The sequence below is a fragment of the Chiloscyllium plagiosum genome, unplaced genomic scaffold, assembly GCF_037043375.1.
Source record: "Chiloscyllium plagiosum isolate Xiang-an unplaced genomic scaffold, Cpla_swu_hap1 HiC_scaffold_6, whole genome shotgun sequence".
NCBI lineage: Eukaryota > Metazoa > Chordata > Chondrichthyes > Orectolobiformes > Hemiscylliidae > Chiloscyllium > Chiloscyllium plagiosum.
Window position 1 is genome coordinate 91294607 of NW_028270144.1, and position 20668 is coordinate 91315274.

Sequence of the window (20668 nt, forward strand, 5' to 3'; positions counted from 1 at the left end):
GGCGGAGAGGAGTAAATAATAGGTGGAGATAAAGCCTGGAGAGAGAGATGACCAATGGGCAGACAAAAGAATGGGCAAGGGCCAGTCTGGGAGACTGGATAGCTGCTAATGGGATCCATTATTGGCTGACAATGGGTTGGTTGTGGTAACAGCCCATGTCATGACAAGGAGAAAGTGAGGACTGCAGATGCTGGAGATCAGAGTCAAAAATTGTGGTGCTGGAAAGGCCCAGTCAGTCAGGCAGCATCCGAGAAGCAGAGAGTTGATTTTCCGAGCATAAGCTGATGAAGAGCACTGGAGAAGGTGCTCGGGCACATCCACCAAAGTTTTATCTTCCACATCCATCAAAGTTTTACATGCACATCCACTAATATCATTTATTGTATCCGTTGCTCCCGATGCGGTCTCCTCTACATTGGGGAGACTGGGCGCCTCCTAGCAGAGCGCTTTAGGGAACATCTCCGAGACACCCGCACCAATCAACCAAACCGCCCCGTGGCCCAACATTTCAACTCCCCCTCCCACTCTGCCGAGGACATGGAGGTCCTGGGCCTCCTTCACTGCCGCTCCCTCACCACCAAACTCCTGGAGGAAGAACGCCTCATCTTCCGCCTCAGAACACTTCAACCCCAAGGCATCAATGTGGACTTCAACAGCTTCCTCATTTCCCCTTCCCCCATCTCATCCTAGTTTCAAACTTCTAGCTCCGCACTGTCCCCTTGACTTGTCCGGACTTGTCCGACCTGCCTAGCTCCTTTTCCACCTATCCACTCCACCCTCTCCTCCCTGACCTATCACCTTCATCTCCTCCCCCACTCACCTATTGTACTCTATGCTACTTTCTCCCCACCCCCACCCTCCTCTAGCTTATCTCTCCACGCTTCAGGCTCTCTGCCTTTATTCCTGATGAAGGGCTTTTGCCCGAAACGTCGATTTTGCTGCTCGTCGGATGCTGCCTGAATTGCTGTGCTCTTCCAGCACCACTGATCCAGAATATGGTTTCCAGCATCTGCAGTCATTGTTTTTACCTAAAGGGTAAAAGGCAGGCAGGAATGGGGAGTAATCAATATTTTATGGAATGGTGGGCAGGTCAAGCTTGAGAGGCCAAGTGACCTTCTCTTGCTCTAAATTCATTTGCTTGTAAGTTTATGAGCACTTTTTGCTTCATTATATGCTAATGACTCATTAAATGACCTTTTCTGAAAATTATGAATAAGACATGCAATTTACACAGTGTCAAGAGTTGTCATTCAACTTCAAGTTTATTCAAATGCAATAAAAAAGGAAGTATACAAGCATTATTTGCAGCTTTTAATATCACTTCAATTGTATAAATATTATCCATACAGTCTAGGAAGATGGAAATGCAAAGGAAAAAAAAGTTACTTACATTATATAATAGCAGTATATATGTAATATTGCAGCAATCTAATAATTATTGTAGCTCTTGCATGGTAATAAGTATGCTTGTTATATTTTGAGGGTGAGTGCCCATCAGCTAAGGAATGATTGTTCGAGTAATTATTTTCTTATTACACATTCAGTCATGGCAGCATAAAGGTCTTCAAGAGTAAGTATGGCACAGATTAACTGCAAGATAAATCTCTCAATATAACTCCAACAATGTATTCTTTCATCTTCAGCATCTACCCTGTACTGTGTACTGTTCACAACTAAAACAGCAGCTAAACTTCTGATCTACACATACTCAATAGACTGTTGCTAAGAAGTGCACAGAAACAGAATAAATTTGTTCTACATCTAATTTCTTTCACTTTTCTGCAGACCAGATATCTGGTTTGCATACTGCACTATCCCTCCATAAGTTTCTAAAATTAAAAAACTTGCCAGGAAGTTCAAATATACTGATGTACAAATTAAAAAATAAGGAAGTTAGCAGTATGGAAACCAGTTAAATGTTTTTAATACTAAGGATACTTCTAACAGAACGAGGCTCTCAGAAAAGATCATCAAAATTAATTGTCCACAAGAAGTCAGGTTACAAACTGGAAAGAGATTGAAGCATAAGATGAAAACGAAAGTAGGTGGGTCTTAGACCCATCAAAAAGGGTCAAATATGTTGGACCCAATAGTCTTTTGTTCTTTGTAAAAGTGCTATATTTTATTGTAAGTGAACCAGACATATAAACCTGGGTCCAAACAAGGTGAACTGCCATGATGCTCGGCAATTTGCTTTAATCTGAACTTCAGAAGGGCACTTGATCTATAACAATCTTCCATTTTCATCTTTTTGAAAGTTCTTCAGAATTAATAAATCAGTAAAAGCTTGGTAAAGTTTTGGGCTGCACGGATGGATCAACTGATTTAAATTTATTTTAGTTTGGCCACTTCACATTCAACCCAAAAATGTTTCAGCTTTGTTTACTTAGGTTCCATTTATTTCTGTGCCATACAATCACCCTGGATCTGAGCTGAGTGAGTAATGGTGCTGTATGCTACCTACATGATTGGAATGGCAAAGCACTTATACTAATCAGTAAAATAAATATAACCTGAACAATAAAAAATGTGGAAGCATAAATCCAAAAATTAAGAACTTAGATAAATATAGAAATATATGTTGCAGCAATGAAATATTTGTAACCAGATGCATTAGATGTACTGATATACTGTATGCTGGATAGATGCATTGATACAATGTTTATTTGAAGATCCAAATAGCTTTTTCCCAATCTCACAACAGAACTCAAAGTTGTTTCTGGAAGAGCAGTATGGTGATTATAGGTATTAACACTGTGGTTTCATCCACTTGATTCCCCTCACAGGGCATTTTTAATAGTAGTTGAACCCTATTTACAAGGAAAATGAGAAAATAGCAGGAAAACTACTCTCAGTGCACTCCTCTCCCCTTCCCCCCTCCCCAACTGGCTCACTCAGCAGCAGATGAACTGTTTTCATTTGTTTGACAATGATAGACAGAACATCAGAAAGGATAAAAATTTTTTAATAAGTTTAATTTTGGGAAAGTAGCCATCAATCCTAATTGATAAATTCATTTTATATTGATTATCAACAACTTGAAACCTCCACAGTATGCCTTTCCAAACACGATGGTACAATCACTGATAGTCAGCAGAATGAGCAGCATTCTTTCCCAGGATCACACATTGAAGAACACTGCATTACAACAGCTCTAAGTGACTCTGTTGTCCGCACAGCTCAACTGTTCTCATCTGACTGTTGTTTTCTACAGTGGACTGAGGATGAATATTTCAGAATGTTTCCTAGCGTGCAAGTCAAGCGAACTCTCAAAGCTTTTAGGAACATCAGATTGACTAGGTTATTCAGCTCCCTCAAGCTTTGTTAACATTTAGTGAGATCATTGCTAATCTGCAACAACTCCATATACCTGCCTTTGTCATTATCCAAAAATACATTTGATTAAAAAAAATCCATCAATCTCAGAATTAAGACAAAAATTGATCTAGCATCAATTATCATTCTAGAAGATTTCTAAACTTGTAAATCTTTGTGTGTAGAAGTGTTTCCTAATTTCCCTCCTGAAAGATCTCATTTTTAAGCCTCAACTCCAAGATTTCGAAACAATCAGAAACAATTTCTTTCTGTATGTTTAGCCTTAATATCTTTGTAAACATGAATCAAATCACCCCTTAGCTAAATTCCAGGGGCTGCACTACACTTTGTGCAATTTGTTCTTGAAATTCAACACTTAAGAGACCAAATTTAATCTTGTTCAACTTCTGAAGTTGTCAAGGCCAATATCACTTTTTGATTGTTTTCTGTACCTTAACATGACATTTTGATGATTTACTTATTTAAGCCTCCAAGTCTCTTTGGAGCCACACTATTTCTAAAATTTCTCGATTTAGGTAGTTCTCTGTTCTATCCCTTTTAGGTCCCTAGTGATGGCTATTCATCTGCCTAAATTGAAATCCATTTTCTACAGTATTTCCCATTTGAGTCATGACAAAGGCAATGCCAAATAGATATCAATTCTTTTCAAAGATGAAGGGAAAGCTTGAAGGCTGATTTCCTTTAACCATATTCTAGCATTTGACTGAATGATCATAGAGTCCCTACAGAATCCCAGTTGGCCCATTGAGTCCACACCAACCCTATGAACAGCATCCCACTCAGACCCCCTAACCTTAATTTCCCATGGCTAATCCACCTACTTTTCACACTACAGGGAAATTTAACATGGCCAATTTGCCTAATCTGCACTTCTTTGGACTGTGGGAGTAAACCAGAGCACCCAAGGAAACCTACACAGACACGGGGAGAATGTGCAAACCCTACACAGACAGTTGCCCAAGGATAGAATTGAACCCAGGTTCCTGGTACTCCAAGGCGGACCTTCAGGACAGGCAGCAGCGAAAAGTGGCCGAGCAGAGGCTGATAGCTAAGTTCGGTACCCATAGGGAGGGCCTCAACCGGGACCTTGGGTTCATGTCACATTACAGGTGACCATCATTGCACTATACACACACATAGATACTCCTACACACATACACTCTCACACACACACAGGCACTGCTATACACACATACACACAGACACACATATACACAGACACACACAGAGATACCCACACATACCTTTACAGCCACACACACTCCCACACTCACACGTGCACCCCCTCACAGACTCAAGACACTCTGCACTCACTACACACATACATACACTTTCTCACACTCATAACCCCCAACCCAGACAGACACACACAGTTAGACAGACAAAGACCCACATGCACACATATATTTTGTGGCGTGAATTTGTACTTGCAGGGTTACATTGTACTTTGCTCAAAAACTGCATGCATTCATGTAGAACTCCGAGCTAAAAAACTGCATGAATTCATGCAAAACTCCGTCATCTCACTTTTTAGATTAGAATCAATCTAAACACCATGGCATAGACAGAGAACACAGGGGGCTAACACCTTCAACATATTGTCTAGCTATCACCATTGTTAACAGCTAACCTGAGAATGCAACTTTTTAAAGGTTTTGTGATTTACACATGAAAGAAGTGAAACTATCATGATATTCTTACAGATGAAAGGGTTAACAGATAATCAATTTTTTTAATGTATAATTTCAGTTACATCACACTGTAAAGTTTTGCTATAAATTCTGTGTGTTAGGATTGAGCCCTCCACTACTACCTGATGAAGGAGCATTGCTCCGAAAGCTAGTGTGCTTCCAATTAAACCTGTTGGACTATAACCTGGTGTTGTGTGATTTTTAACTTTGTATACCCCAGCCCAACACCGGCATCTCCAAATCTTAAAAAATTGATATTTTGTGTGGTAAAGTGAGAAATGTTTAAGTACTTTGCTTTTAACAAATGTGACTATGACATAAGAAGAGTTTACCAATAAGAGAACAGGTCACCAAATCCATTTTACAGAACACCCACTATTCTCAATTCTGCACTTTTTACAATCTATATAATCAGTAGGGAAAGACCATGAAAAGTTGATCTTTGATTTCTAATAATACTTACATTCTCATCCTCACATTTAAATCACTCTCCACTCTTTACTATCATCATAACCTTCTCCATCCCTAAATGTTTTTGGAAATGTGGCATTTTTGTGTATCTCCTGCTCTTCTTCTCTCACTATCTGTGGGGGTGCATTCAGCCATCTGAGCCTTAAATACTGGAATTTCTTTCTAAACCTCTTAATCTTTCCAGCCCTGTCTCCTCATTCAAACCACTCTTTAAAACCTACCTCCTTGACCAGGTTTTAATGTCTCCTTCTTTTGCCTGCTGTAAATTTCTGTCAGATTATGCTCTCAGGAAACATTGCAGCTTTCTAACGACACTATTAAAACAAATCTTTGTGACAGTAAATCAAGCAAAAGCCCCTAAAACTACCTAATCTTAAATCTACATTCTATATCTTCAGCATTGATAGACCAACAATGATATTTCTTTGTAATGTGCAAATTTGTGTAATAATTTTCTTGTCTCAGTGACTTAAGGATCATGATATTTCACACAGCATTTGACCATCTCTATTTTTATCTATCCTAAGATGACTTGACCTCATCTTTAACCAGATATTTATAAAGTTTCTTTTTAAGTGTTATCTGCTTTAGATAGAGCCTATTCCACATTTGTTTTTATTCATTCATGGCATGTGGATAATACTACCAATATTTGCAGCTTTAATTACCCATCCATGAGTGTCCTTGAGAAGGTGATCAACATCTTGATAATTGAGTGCTTTGCTAGGCCACTTCAGAGAACAGTTAAAAGTCGACTACAATTGCTGTGGGTCTGGAGTTGCATATAGATAGGACCAGGAAAGAGCAATAGATCTCCTTTCCAAAATGACATTAACCAACCAAACAGGATTTGACAACAATTTAGTAGTTAGTTAGCTATTATTCTTTGTTTACTGGGTGGGGCTTTCTTCAATCCCAATTGCGGTTTCAACCTTGTCAACCTTATACACCCACGATTTCAGTACTCCCAGTGCTATTTGCTTCTACATCATTGAGTTCATAAAGTAGACTCGTCATCTTTTTAATTATAATTTCCATCACTTTTGAGTTGTTAATTTTTGTGGTTGAATTGCAAATTTCTACATTGTTCTTAATCTAACATATTTCAATACTCTATAACACAAATGGAGAAATACAAATTTCTGACGGCCCAATCTTCCATAAACCACTGAACTACAACTGAAGAAAAGTAAAACTGTTTCAATAATTGTAACCTTTGTGATGTTAGCAGCTGAGACAGTCATTGATTAGCTTAGTGGTGAAAAGAAAACATTCATAGTCCAATGAAACCACCTATCTTTGATGGTTAATACAGCAGAAAAATTACATTTGCACATCTTCATTCATTGGAGTACTTTCCTTCAGTGATGATGTGGCAGAATGGATGCTGGTGCACTCCATAGAACTAACAGGGAGGTTTTTATAGTGTGAATTGTATTTGCACACTTTTACGTTGTGATAAAGCTAAATAAAAGCAAAATAAAACATGAATTAGTGAAAAAATATATTTTCAAAAAATCTGACATATGTAGAAATGAATCTCAAAATAAGGATTTTTATAAAACTACAGCATGATCATTGTACCCCTTGCAGGACAAATAACAACAAGATACGATATCAGATGTGAAGTGACAGCAGTGCCTTAATTGGTAACTCTCAATTCTGACACTTCAAATGTTCAAGTCCAACGTCCCTGCAGGGACTTGAGGCCAAACTTCTGGCTGAAATTCCAGTGCGGTATTGAGAAAATATTGCTCTGATCATGTCAAATTGTGTATCCCTTTGGCTATTCATCTCAAGCAATGTAATGACGATATCAACCCAGCCTATGTTTACAAAACTCACAACATAATGTCCAATATTAAATGTGATTCCACATTTGGATAGCATTTGCTACATAATCCTGAATGTATAAAAAATTATACTGAGAACTGATTTGGGATTGTCAGTCAGATTTGCAGTATGTGCATTTGTATGTACATACAAATATATGTATGTATTAATACACAGGTTCTTTCTTTTGCATACAGAAATAATATGTACACACACTATATATATTTCAAAGTGAGCATAATAGGTAACAACCATTCTCTGGTTCATTTCTCTGGGCAATTTTTGACCAATTTTGCCTTTTTTATAATGTCAACAAGCTTGGTAGTTGTCAGTCACCATTAATTGATATACTGTCTGTGGCAACACCTCTACCAATCAAAGTCTATAGTCCATTACCATAGATGATTCAGCAAAGGAGGAGAGGTAGGCCAATTGAGCCTATCAAGTCTGCTCAGCCATTCAGTGAGATTATGACTTATCTGATTATCTCAATTCCACTTTCCTGCCTTTTCCCTATAATCCTCGATTCCCTTACTGATTAAAAGTCTTTCAATCCTAGCCTTGGTGGCAGAAGGGTTAGGACTGCTGCTGCTTCACAATGCCAAGGACCTGGGTTCAATTCCAGCCTTGGGTGACCACCTGTGTGGAGAGTACACATTCTCCCTGTGTCTCTGTGGGTTTCCTTCCTTGCTCAAAAGATGTGTGGATTACGTAGATTGGCTATGCCCCAAAGATTTGTACCATCATGTGCAATATAGTGGGTTAACCATGGTAAAGACCCACGAGAGGGGTTTTGCGGGGGGAAGAGGCCATGTCTCATTCTTTCATATTCCAATGAGTACAGACACAATCTACTCAACTTCTCCACATAAAAAAGTCCCTCCATATTTGATATCAGCCTAGTAAACCTTTTTTGAACTGCTTCCAATGCGAATATATCTTCCTTTAGATAAGGAGCCCAAAACTATTCATTGCATTGCCCAGCCAATCAAACCTATCCTCTCAAATTATCCATGTCCTTTTAAGTATTTGTTGTGAATTGTCCTGATGAGTGCAAGACAAAAATTTTCCAGAAAATGATTTTTCCCAAACATTATTTTGCATACTGTGTATAGGAGGTTAGTAATGCGATGCTATTTGTAAGAAATTAGTGCATTCAAAATGACTACTGCAGAAAACACCAGTTCAAACTGAATTAATTAAATGAGGTAATGATAAACCCATTTGGCAGATAATCATTGCAATTTAATAAAAACAAATCCTTGGATCTGAATCTAATGTCAATTTAGCAAGTGAATCAGAAGTTGATATGTTCAAATGCGGTGTGGTTTGAGCACATAATCTAGACTGACACTTCAATATAAGATTAAGGGAGGGCTGCATTGGCGGTGGTTTGTTCTTTTGGCCTGTGCTAATAGACATCAAGTTTGCAAGTTCCCTTGGTTTCTTGCTCAGTCCTGAACCAATACCTCTAAAAACAGATTACCTGATGGCTGATTTTCTGAAGGGGTCATATCTGACTAAAAACATTGATTTTATTTCTCTCTCCACAAATGCTGCTGGTCTTGCTGAGTTTCTGCAGCATTTTTTTTGAGTGATGACTTGTCTTAGTTACTGTATGTGAGCCCTTGCTATGCGCAAACTGGTTGCCAAATGTATCCACATAATAAGTGACTATACTTAAAAAGACATGCATTGATTGTGAAGTACTATTGAATGTCTCAAGAATATAAAGAATGCTGTATAAATAAGCTATTTCATTTGTAGACAAATGCTTTCATTTCAAGTACTGTAAATATGTTATTAATTCTTCCTGTAAGACTGTTCACTTACAGCTACTTCAGCATCCGCAAGTTGCTTTTCAAAAATAGAAACTAGGTCTGAAAATGCAAGTCGTTTTCCTGGATCAAGAGCCCAGCATGATTGTATCACACTGTATCTATGAAAATAGGCAGTCAGAAGCATGTTAGCAAGTAGGCACAGTAAAACATTACTCAAAAATTATGGAACTGCAATGAATGCTTTCAACAATACATTCCATATATTGTTTGAAGATATTTGTACATTGTGATCTGAGAATTACATCTTATGAAGATTGAATTAATTATCAGAGTTGAATTTGAATAGCTACCAGCAGCCATTACAATACAACATTTATTTAATTTGAAAGTTTTTTTTAGACCTCTGCAGCATCCGTGAGATCCTGACTGAGACAGAACATGGCAGACAGTCAAGTTATAGGCTTTTGCCATTGCAACTGTTAATCAGGCATCAGAATTGCTTAGACATCATAACCTTTAAACATTTCCCTATAAGAAAGAATCTAGTTTCCATTTCGAACCACCCGAAGATTTGGCAACATGACATATTCAGAATCATCACAGCAATCCATGTCTTCCTACCAGTTCCTGGTGCAGCATGTTTAGAGACTTTAAATGTTCAATATTTTTTTCTAGCTTTCCTTGGAAGAAAACTCTAAAAGTAGGTTCACAGAGCAAATCTGGTACAAGGGTTCAATCTCAGCTTTCTTTTATTCCTATTTTCAATATATCAAAACATGTTTCACAAGTTTTTTTAAATCATTGTGAATAACTATTCAGTGTGAATACATCAAAATTTAAATTATTGTCCAAAATAGAAAGACAGAGAAACTCACATCTCTTCAGTAGCATAAAATGGCTGCTCCATCTTAAACCCGCTTTGGATTAGCTTGTAGAAGTTAGAATCAACTTGGATTCCAGGATATGGATTGACACCTTGACAAATATTTAAAATATAAAATTAGGCAATGCAATTGAGTAGAATTTTCATCAGGCAATATTTGGATTAATATGAAGTATTAATTATTACCAAGTGAAAATATTTCCCATAATAAGATTCCATATGACCAGACATCACTACGAGTTGTGTAACTGCCTTCAAATAAGCTTTCAGGCGCCATCCACTTGACAGGCAGTCGTGCCTAAATTTAATTGGAAAACCAAAGTTAATAAGTAAAATGTGTTAACTTATAGGTTTCCCTAAATTATTTCTCATTATGATGTGCAAGTACAGTAGTGACATTTTCAGTGGAAGCCAATGAAAAGAATACCAAAATCAATATTTTTACTCATGAGACATATTTTGTACAGCATCTGCTGCTTTCAGTGCATCAAAGGGCAAAAGGACCATCTATTTTCTGTTATAAGGTGTGTATTTCCACATAATTATTCTGAGTTCACTTTCTGTAGTCGTTTAATTACCATTTTTTAATAAACAGGAATCTTAAGAATTTTGTTAAATGTAAACAACCAGAAGCATGAGAAGTTGAGAATAGAAGTCACGAGAAAATAATTACTTACATTTTTATTCACATACTTTGCTGTGTTTTGGACATTAATATATTTAAATGTTGCTAAAAAGAGACAAATTTCAAAGATTTTCATCTTGGACTTATTAGAAGAGGCACACAAAAACTTGGAAAGAGACCACCAACTTACTCATCAAGAAACAAAGGTGCTGATTGCTTGTGCCATTTTTGGCATGGAGATGCAGCATGCTGTCTGGCCTGCTGTGCTTTTCCAGCACTATTCTAATCTTGACTCTGATCTCCAGCATCTGCAGTCCTCACATTCGCCTAGAGGAACTGTTAACTGTCAATCTTAGTTACCTGAAAAACTCAGACCAGACAATTTGACTCTAATTGGTCAATACACTAGTCAAGGGAATTAGGGCAGTAGGGATGGGTAGGCTCCATGACTCTGTTCTCAATGAAAAAGTTGACAAATTGCTTTTGCCTACAAGGAACAGGGTCCTGTATAATAATATATGTAACTTCTAGCACATACAAATGCACCATACTACAAGCCTGACTGACACGCATACTTGGTTTTGAGAGAAATCTCAGCAAAATGACTTCAAACAGTCAAAACTATTCAATAAATGCTGTCTATGAACAAAACTGTGTCTAATATGAGACATGAAATTCTGAGGTTTGCAAGCAGATCTTGTTTCATATGATTGGAATGCTATCTGTTGCAAATGATCAGATTTTCCACAAGGTCCCTAGAGTGATTGTAACAAAGTTAAAAATCATATAGCACCAGGTTATAGTCCAACAGGTTTATTTGGAAGTACTAGCTTTCAAAGCGCTGCTCCTTCATCAGGGAGCTGTGGAGCAGGATCATAAGACACATAATTTATTGCAAAAGATCACACTGTCATGCATGCAATTCACATGCATACACATACACTCTTACATACTCACACTCTCACGCAGGCTCTCAGACACATCTCCTCCCTGCACCCCTGCCAAGAGGACCACACACGCAAACACACGCTCTCACATGCACTCTCACACTCCCCCCCAACACACTCTCTCTCTCTCTCCCCCTCACATGCATACACGCACACACACACACATAGGTCATAGAGATGTATAGCACGGATACAGATCCTTCGGTCCAACTTGTCCATGCTGACCAAACATCCCAACCTAATCTAGTCCCATTTGCCAGCACTTGGCTCATATCCCTCCAAACCCTTCCTATTCAGATACCCATCCAGATGTCTCTTGAATGTTGCAATTGTATCAACCTCCACAACTTCCTCTGGCAGCTCGTTCCATACATGTACCACCCTCTGCGTGAAAAGGTTGCCCCTTAGGTCCCTTTTATATCTTTCCCTGTAGTTCTATGTCCTGTAGTTCTGGACTCCCCCACCCCAGGGAAAAGACTTTGTCTATTTATCCTATCCATGCCCCTCTTGATTTTATAAACCTCTATGAGGTCACCCATAAGCTTTCGATGCTCCAGGGACAACAGCCCCAGCCTATTCAGCCTCTCCCTACAGCTCAAATCCTCCAACCCTGGCAACATTCTTGTAAATCTTTTCTGAACCCTTTCAAGTTTCATAACATCTTTCCGATAGGAAGGAGACCAGAATTGCATGCAATATTCCAACAGTGGCCTAACCAAAGTCCTATACAGCCGCAACATGACCTCCCAACCCCTGTACTAAATACTCTGACCGATAAAGGAAAGCATACCAAACGCCTTCTTCGCTATTCTATCTATCTCCTCTCATTCTTCTAAACTCTCATGAGTATAGCCCAAAACTGCTCAATCTCTCCTCATAAGACAAACCTCTCATCTCTGGAATCAGTCAAGTGAACCTCCTCTGTAGTGCCTTCTTTGCAACTACATCCTTCGTCAAGTGAGGAAATCAAACTGAATGAGTCATAACAAAATAAATTTGTGAACTCCCTCTTGGATTTTGAGTGACCGTCTTAATACTAATGGACCCTAATTCTGGCCTGGCTACAAGTGAAAACATTTGAGACTTTCATAGTCTTAAATCTAGGTACGGGGTGAATTTGCATTTGCAGAATTATAATTGCAGTTACATCCTATTTTGTTCAAAAACACACAATCTGCAGGCAGTCAATCCATGTAACATTTTATAAATTCCTCCTTTGAAATAGAAACAGTCTGACTCAAGATTGGGATACAGACAAACTCTAGCCTCACACCTTTAAAGCATTGTTTGAGTTGAGATGTCACTTTTTAAAAAATAAAACCTTAAGTTATCTCGAGAATGTGATTTGAAAGAAGTTCTGGGATTTACACATTAATGAATCAAAAGCCTGCAACCCATTCTAAAAGATGAAAGACTTAACAGCCGTTTAGGGTTGTTCAATATATCGTCTCAGTTGCATGCATGACACTGTGATCTTTTGCTATAAATTCTGTGTCTTATGATCCTGCTCTACAGCTACCTGATTAATCTGGTCCAATCCGGGAGCCCTGGCTGACAGCTATAAACAGGAGTGTCCCCTTTGTTGTGAAGGGCACTGCTTGCCACTGGCCACCCGGGTGTTTTCCTATCTTCCTGGTGGTGGAAATTGAATAAAGATTCGTGCACTTTGTGTCTCTCACTGTGCCTCACACCTGCACACACACACCATGGGTGCTGGGGAAAAAGTAAGCACTACTGCAGTTAGGCAGTAATGTGGGGTTTAAGAAAAAAAAGGGGCATATCTGATCACACAGCAAAAAAAATGAAGAAAAAAGAAGAAAAAAAACAGGAGTGTCAAAGGTTCTGTTCACTCCGAGAACTGGCTCTAAGGAGGTTGCAACAGTGTCAAGTACTATGCATGTGTAAATAATGGGCAACTTGGTGACAGGACATTGGCCTCTGGGGAATTATTTCATTCATGACTAGAGAAAAAAATATGCAGCTGAAGAAATTCGCTTTGAGTTGGGGTGAGCATTTCTGGCATCATGCCTTTATTTGGGAAACATGACTCGTTCGATCCTGCCATTGAAGACTTGGCCCAATATGTTGAAATAATGCATTATTTTTTCTAGGCAAATGACATTGAGGCATTGAAAGCAATGAATAATTCTTGTGGACCTGCATCTTTTTCAGTTATTAGGAGCCTAACGTTTTCTGACGCACCAGATACTGAAAGCTTTCAAGAGTTGCTGGATTTAGCTAAGGAATATTATGACTCCAAGCCTCCTCAAAATCTGAAGCATGATTGACCAGGGGAATCTGTGTCGGGATCTTTACAATGTTAAGATGACTGGCAGAGGCATGTGATTTTGGTTTAATCCTTAGTGAGATGCTGTGAGACTGTTTAATATGTGGGATTAATGACATTAGTAATCCTGCAAAAGTGCCTACTAGCTGAAGCCCAAATTGAATTCAAACAGGCACCACAACTCGCTTTGTCATTAGAAAGTACTGCTAGTGGAGCATGTGAATTACAGGGTGACTGATGAAAGTGGACTCTCTTGCCAAGTTGACTGAGTTTTGGGGACATCACTTGAGTGAAGACAACTGCACAGCCTCACTCAGCACAGATCCTGATTGGAGGAACTCAAGGTCAGCCCACAGCACAACTCCAAAACAAAGCCAAGCCTTAATCAAAAGGTTAACATGGCTGGAAAGCCATTGTAGTTGCTGCAAGAATGCAGACTCATGATGGCTTTTTCAGGTCAGAGCAAAAGAGTCCCACTCAGCTTGAATTCAAAAAGAAAACTCATAGGCTGGTATCCAGGAGCATGCACACCCTGGAAAGCCCACCTACATCTGGCCTGAAACAGTTAAATTGCATAGCAAGATCCAAATCAGAACCAATCAAAACAAACTTCTGATTAAATTGTCACCTGGATCTAATGAAGATTGATACTGATGCCATTGTATTAGTGATTGCAGAACCAGTTCTTTACAAAATTAAATCTGGACTCCAATCCTTAAGTTTGTGTAAGATCTCAGCTAGACTGAGAACCTATGTCAGGGAGCCTTTACAGACTAAGGTTACAATTTTGGTTCCAGTCTCAATTCAGTTACTACAGATTGCAGTATAGTCTCAGACCCAAACCTGATGTTGTGAAATTGGTTGAGAAAGATTCACCTTGATTGATTCAACATTTTGAGATTCGAAAATGGCTGTCTGAGTGAAGCCCTAGATAAGTACCTGAATGTTTTTCAGGAAAGCCTTGCATGTTGACCAGGAAGCAATTTTATGATTCTTCAAAGCCAGCCTAGTGTCATTTGCCATATGTGCAAAAGGTGAGGCAGAAATCAGGGGGCTAAAAAGTAAGGAACCATCAAACCAGTCCAACTGAGAAGCTCAACAGGTCAGTTAGCATTTGTGGGGCTTTTAAACAAACAGTAAACCACTTCTTACATCTGGATAAATACCCAATCCCTTGCATAGAGGATTTATATGCAAAGCTGGACATGGGCCATGTGTACTTGCAATTACAGTCAGATGAAGATTCCCAGAACTTTGCTATAATAAATACCCATAAGGGTTTGAACCTATATACGAGATTACCATTTGGGCTATTGTCAGTCTGTGCAATTTTTTAGCAGATGATGGAGAAAGTTTTCCTAGGTCGCTGTTTATCTGGATGATGTGTTAATAGTAGGGAAGACTAATAAAGAGCAACTAGAGAATTTAGACATAGTCCTAAGACGTAGTCCTTATACAGTTCTCCAAGGCAGGCTTACGCTCAGAAGAAAACATTGTGTGATCCAGACACCCCAAGTGACCTACTTTGGCTACAGAGTTGACAAGATCAGGTTACACCTGTTGGAAGATAAAGTGAGGGTGATCAAAGGTGCCCCAATTCCCACGTCTGTACTGGAACTTAGGTCTTTCCTTGGATGGTGAATAGTTACAGAAAGTTCATACGTAACCCAGCTGCCATCTTGTAACCCTTATATCTGCTACTGAAAAAGGGTCAGCCTTGGACATGGTCTCATAGCCAAGATGTTGCTTTTAGGGAAGTGAAGAAGTAACTGTCGTCATTTAAGGTGTTAGCCAGTGGTTGGATGTCCATAGAGTTCATTCATCAAACACAGAGATGATGATAGAAAAGCTGCAAGCATTTTTCGCAATACGTGGGCATTTTTCAACACAAAAGTGTTGTTCACAGACAATGGAGGCCATCATTTATCAGCAGAGAATTTGAGTATTTTCTAAAGTTGAATGGCATTCGGTATATAAGGGCAGCTGCATACCACCTATTGAATAGTGATCTGGTGGAAAGAGCAGTTCAAACTTTGAAGACAGGCTTAAAGAAACAACCTACAGCCTCAATCGATATCAAACTGTCCAATTCCTATTAGATTTTCGGACCATCCGTCATGCAACTACAGGGATAGCTCCAGCAGAGTTAGTAATGGACGAAGACTCTGCACTAAGTTCAATCTGATTTTCCCAGACCTGGGGTGGTGGGGGGAATGGCATCAAGAGCGACACAGCAATCCTCTAAGTGAGAGAGACAGTTTACTTCAGGGGATGGAGTTTGGTGCCAAAACAACAGAAATGGCCCCGCATGGGTAAGAGGCATCAATGCTCGGTCAGGTTCTATTATGTACAAAATTCGGGAAGGTGAGGCAGTCCTGAACAAGCACTTGAACCACATGAAAGCTGCAAACTCACAGCTGGGGCAAGAGTAAACCAAACCCAGCCCCTCAGGTCAGCCTGAAAGGCTATTGGAACCCAAGATATCTCCCTCGTCATCTAGCATTGAAGAAACCTCAGAGTCTGAGGTGAACATAGCAGCTATCACAGCCTTGATGCCTTTACTGACTGAAGAGGAGGATGAATTTCTTCCAAAATGCTCTGGTTGCAAGAGGTGAGCTATGGTCCGGTACAGTGAGATGCAAGGGATAAAGTGAAGCGAAGGGAAAGAATAAAGCAATAGAGCAGGACAGCAATTTCAGCACAGATTATCAGAATATGACAGAAAGCAACAGAATATGCAGGAAATTCCAAAGATTGTCAAAATAATTTTAAAAATATTTTAATGTGAGATGCAATGAGACAGGATTAATCAATGACATCATGGTACAGGAGTATTGAAGTGACACAATTTCACATTCATTTTGAAAGGGAGAAGTGTGGAATCCATCATTCATGTTTTAAATCTAAATAAAGGTAACTATGAGGGTACAAAGACAGAGCTGGCTAAGAGGAACAGGGAAACTAGGTTAAAATTTAGGTCAGTAGAGTTGCAGTGTCAAGTTTTAAGGAAGTATTCAGTAACTCTTAGAAAAGGTATATCCCAATGAGAAAGAAAGGCTCATTGAGAAGGATGCATTCATTGGTGACTAATTAAGGAAAATGTGAGGACTGCAGATGCTGGAGATCAGAGCTGAAAATGTGTTGCTGGAAAAGCGCAGCAGATCAGGCAGCATCTAAGGAGCAGGAGAATCGACGTTTGGGGCATAAGCCCTTCTTCAGGAATGAGGAAAGTGTGCCAAGCAGGTTAAGATAAAAGGTAGGGAGGAGGGACTTGGGGGAGGGGCGTTGGAAATGCGATAGGTGGAAGGAGGTTAAGGTGAGGGTGATAAGGTGAGGGTGATAGGCCGGAGTGGGGGTGGGGGTGGAGAGGTCAGGAAGAAGATTGCAGGTTAGGAAGGTGGTGCTGAGTTCGAGGGTTGAGACTGAGACAAGGTAGGGGGAGGGGAAATGAGGAAACTGGAGAAATCTGAGTTCATCCCTTGTGGTTGGAGTGTTCCTAGGCAGAAGATGAGGCGTTCTTCCTCCAGCCGTCATGTTGCTATGGTCTGGCGATGGAGGAGTCCAAGGACCTGCATGTCCTTGGTGGAGTGGGAGGGGGAGTTGAAGTGTTGAGCCACGGGGTGGTTGGGTTGGTTGGTGCAGGTGTCGCAGAGGTGTTCTCTGAAACGTTCCGGAAGTAGGCGGCCTGTCTCCCCAATATAGAGGAGGCCACATCGGGTGCTGTGGATCCGCCGCCTACTTGCGGAACGTTTCAGAGAACACCTCTGGGACACCCGGACCAACCAACCCAACCACCCCGTGGCTCAACACTTCAACTCCCCCTCCCACTCCACCAAGGACATGCAGGTCCTTGGACTCCTCCATCGCCAGACCATAGCAACACGATGGCTGGAGGAAGAGCGCCTCATCTTCTGCCTAGGAACACTCCAACCACAAGGGATGAGCTCAGATTTCTCCAGTTTCCTCATTTCCCCTCCCCCTACCTTGTCTCAGTCTCAACCCTTGAACTCAGCACCACCTTCCTAACCTGCAATCTTCTTCCTGACCTCTCCGCCCCCACCCCAACTCAGGCCTATCACCCTCACCTTATCACCCTCACCTTAATCTCCTTCCACCTATTGCATTTTCAACGCCCCTCCCCCAAGTCCCTCCTCCCTATCTTTTATCTTAGCCTGCTTGGCACACTTTCCTCATTCCTGAAGAAGGGCTCATGCCAGAAACGTCGATTAACATGCTCCTTGGATGCTGCCTGACCTGCTGCGCTTTTCCAGCGACTAATTAAGGAAGTTAAGAATAGTACAAAAGAGTGAAAGAAAAGAAATCTGTACAAATGCACAAATATAGATGTACAAATCTGCAAAGATTATTGGTAGATCAGAGAATTAGATAAACATTTTGAACCAGCAAATAACAAGTGGAGCAACAAGGCAATGTTAAAGAAACTGAGCCTCTAGTAAAACTACAGCAGCCTTACAAAGAGAAGAATAAGGACATTAAGGAGGAGGAAGCTCTCCTTGTCCATGATACAGCTTGGCTGCATCGAGCACTATAAGTCAGATAGAACCTGAATGACACCACGTTCCCATAGATAAGAGTTGGGTGCAACAGACCATCGTTGAATGCTGGTTGGTTTGAATTGTCAGGGGAGAATTCTTTACTTATTGGTGAGGTGTGGGCATTGCTGGATGGCTGGCAATTATTACCCATCCCTAGTTGCTCTTGAGAAGGTGTTGGGGAGCTGCTTCTTGAACTGCTGCAGTCCACTTGCTGTGGGTTGACCCACAATGCCAATAGGGAGGGAATTCCAGGGTGTTGACCAAGCGGCAGTAGAGGAATGGTGATTTATTTCAAAGTCAGGATGGTGAGTGGCTCAGAAGGGAACTTGAAGGTGGTATAGTTCCCATCTATCTGCTGCCCTTGTCCTTCTAGATGGAAGTGGTTGTGAATTTGGAAGGTGCTGTCTGAATTTTTGCAGTGCATCTTATGCTACTGAGTATCAGTGATGGGGGTGGGGGTAAGTGGATGCTGCGGATGCAGTGCCAATCAAGTGGGCTGCTCCTTTGTCCTGGATGATGTCAAGCCTCTTGAATGTTGTTGGAGCTGCACTCATCCAGGCAAGTGGGGAATATTCCATCAAACTTCTGACTTGTCCTTGTAGATGATGGACTGGCTTTGTAGAGTCAGGAGGTGAGTTACTTGCCTCAGTATTCTTCTCCATGGTGCCCTGCTCTTGTAGCCTCTGGGTTTACGTGGTAAGTCATTTGAGTTTCTGGTCAATGGTAATCCCCAGGATATTGATAGTGGGGCATTCACTGATGGTAACAACATTGAATGCTAAGGGGAAGTGGTTAGATTGTCTCTTATTGTAGGTGGTCATAGCCTGCTATTTGTGTGGCATGAATGTTACTGCCATTTGTTAGCCCAAACCTGAATATTGTCCAGATCTTGTTGCATTTGGACAGGGACTACTTCAGTATCTGAGGACTTGTGAATAGTGCTGAACATTGTGCAATCATCAGCGAACATCTCCACTTCTGACTTTATGATGGAGGCTAGGTCATTCATGAACTAGCTGAAAATGGTTGGGCTAAGGACACTACCTGAGGAACTCCTGCAGAGATGTCCTGGAGCCGAGATGACTGATCTCCGACAAATACGACCATCTTCCTATGTGCCAGGTGAATTTCTAACCAGTGGAGAGTTTGCCCCCGATACCTTTTGATTTCAGTTTTGCTTGGGCTCCATGATTCCACACTCAGTTGTATGCAAGCTTGATGTCTAGGTCTATCACTCTCACCTTACCTCTGGAGTTCAGCTCTTTTGACCATGTTTGAATGATGTCAGGAGCTGAGTGGCCCTGGTGGAATCCAAGCTGCGCATCGCTGAGCAGGCACTGCTTGATAGCCCTGTTGCTGACTTTACTGCCGCAAGTACTACATTTTCTTTGTGTTCTCTTTTGCTGACAGTCAATAAAAGCTCACGTTTGGACTTGTCCAATTGTTTTCCTGAATGTGATGATTTCTTACTTGATAATGCCAAGCTGTGGGTCTCCAGTGGGCAAACTTTAACTTTTGTTTTGTTATCAAAAGACATCAACAGGGTAGGGACAGAATGAACTTTTGGCAAGAAAGAAAACATGGACAAAGAAAGATAGGTAATAGAGAATTATATTAGGAATATGGTGAATAACAAAGAACATAAAAATAACTTGCTATTCACATATACATACAATGTCCCAAAACACTTCACAGCCAGTGAAGTAGTTTAGAAGAGGAGTTATTGTAATAAAAAACACAGCAGCCAGATTGAACACAACTAATTCTCATAGATGTCAATGAGATAAGTTGATAAATGAGATGTTAGCTGAGGGACAAATGTGGTCCCGGTGATAAATCCTCTGCTTTTCTTCAAGGGGTCTCATAGATTTTTCAAATGCATCTCAATCAATAGGCGAGAGGGTCACTGATCAGGAATGAGACAAATCAGTGGAAGAGATTATGGGGAGCTCTTGAAAACTAAGGAGAGAGAGATTAATGCAAAGAAAGAAAGAAAGACTGGAATTGGAGCAACAATATTGGAAACAGCGAGAAGATCAAACATAAGGACACATAGATTGAAGTAGAAGCCAAATGGTCATGTAGGGGGAAATGCAAAAGGAACAAAGAAAGAGACAAAAACAGACACATTGGAGAGATAAAATGTGAGAAGCATGTAAAGGCTGCAGGACAGAAAAATGACACTGGTCAACATCACACATCTACAACTGATCAAATAAATGGGGTTCACTATTATTATAGCTCCTTTCCTCAGCTCA

The 20668-nt window shown here is 40.3% G+C and overlaps 1 protein-coding gene across 2 annotated transcripts in view; it reads right to left on the bottom strand.

The window, feature by feature from the left end:
• Positions 1-1236: 1236 nt before the first annotated feature.
• Positions 1237-20668, bottom strand: part of flt3 (fms related receptor tyrosine kinase 3) — a 113105-nt gene continuing 93673 nt past the window's right edge. The window contains exons 22-25 of one of the 2 annotated variants that reach the window (XM_043692009.2): positions 10182-10293; positions 9988-10087; positions 9165-9270; positions 1237-6962 (exon numbers count right to left, since the gene is read on the bottom strand). In XM_043692009.2, coding sequence (XP_043547944.2) covers positions 6822-6962; positions 9165-9270; positions 9988-10087; positions 10182-10293 — 459 coding nt within the window. In that variant the 3' untranslated portion in view covers positions 1237-6821. The other variant, XM_087988198.1, reaches the window with a different exon arrangement.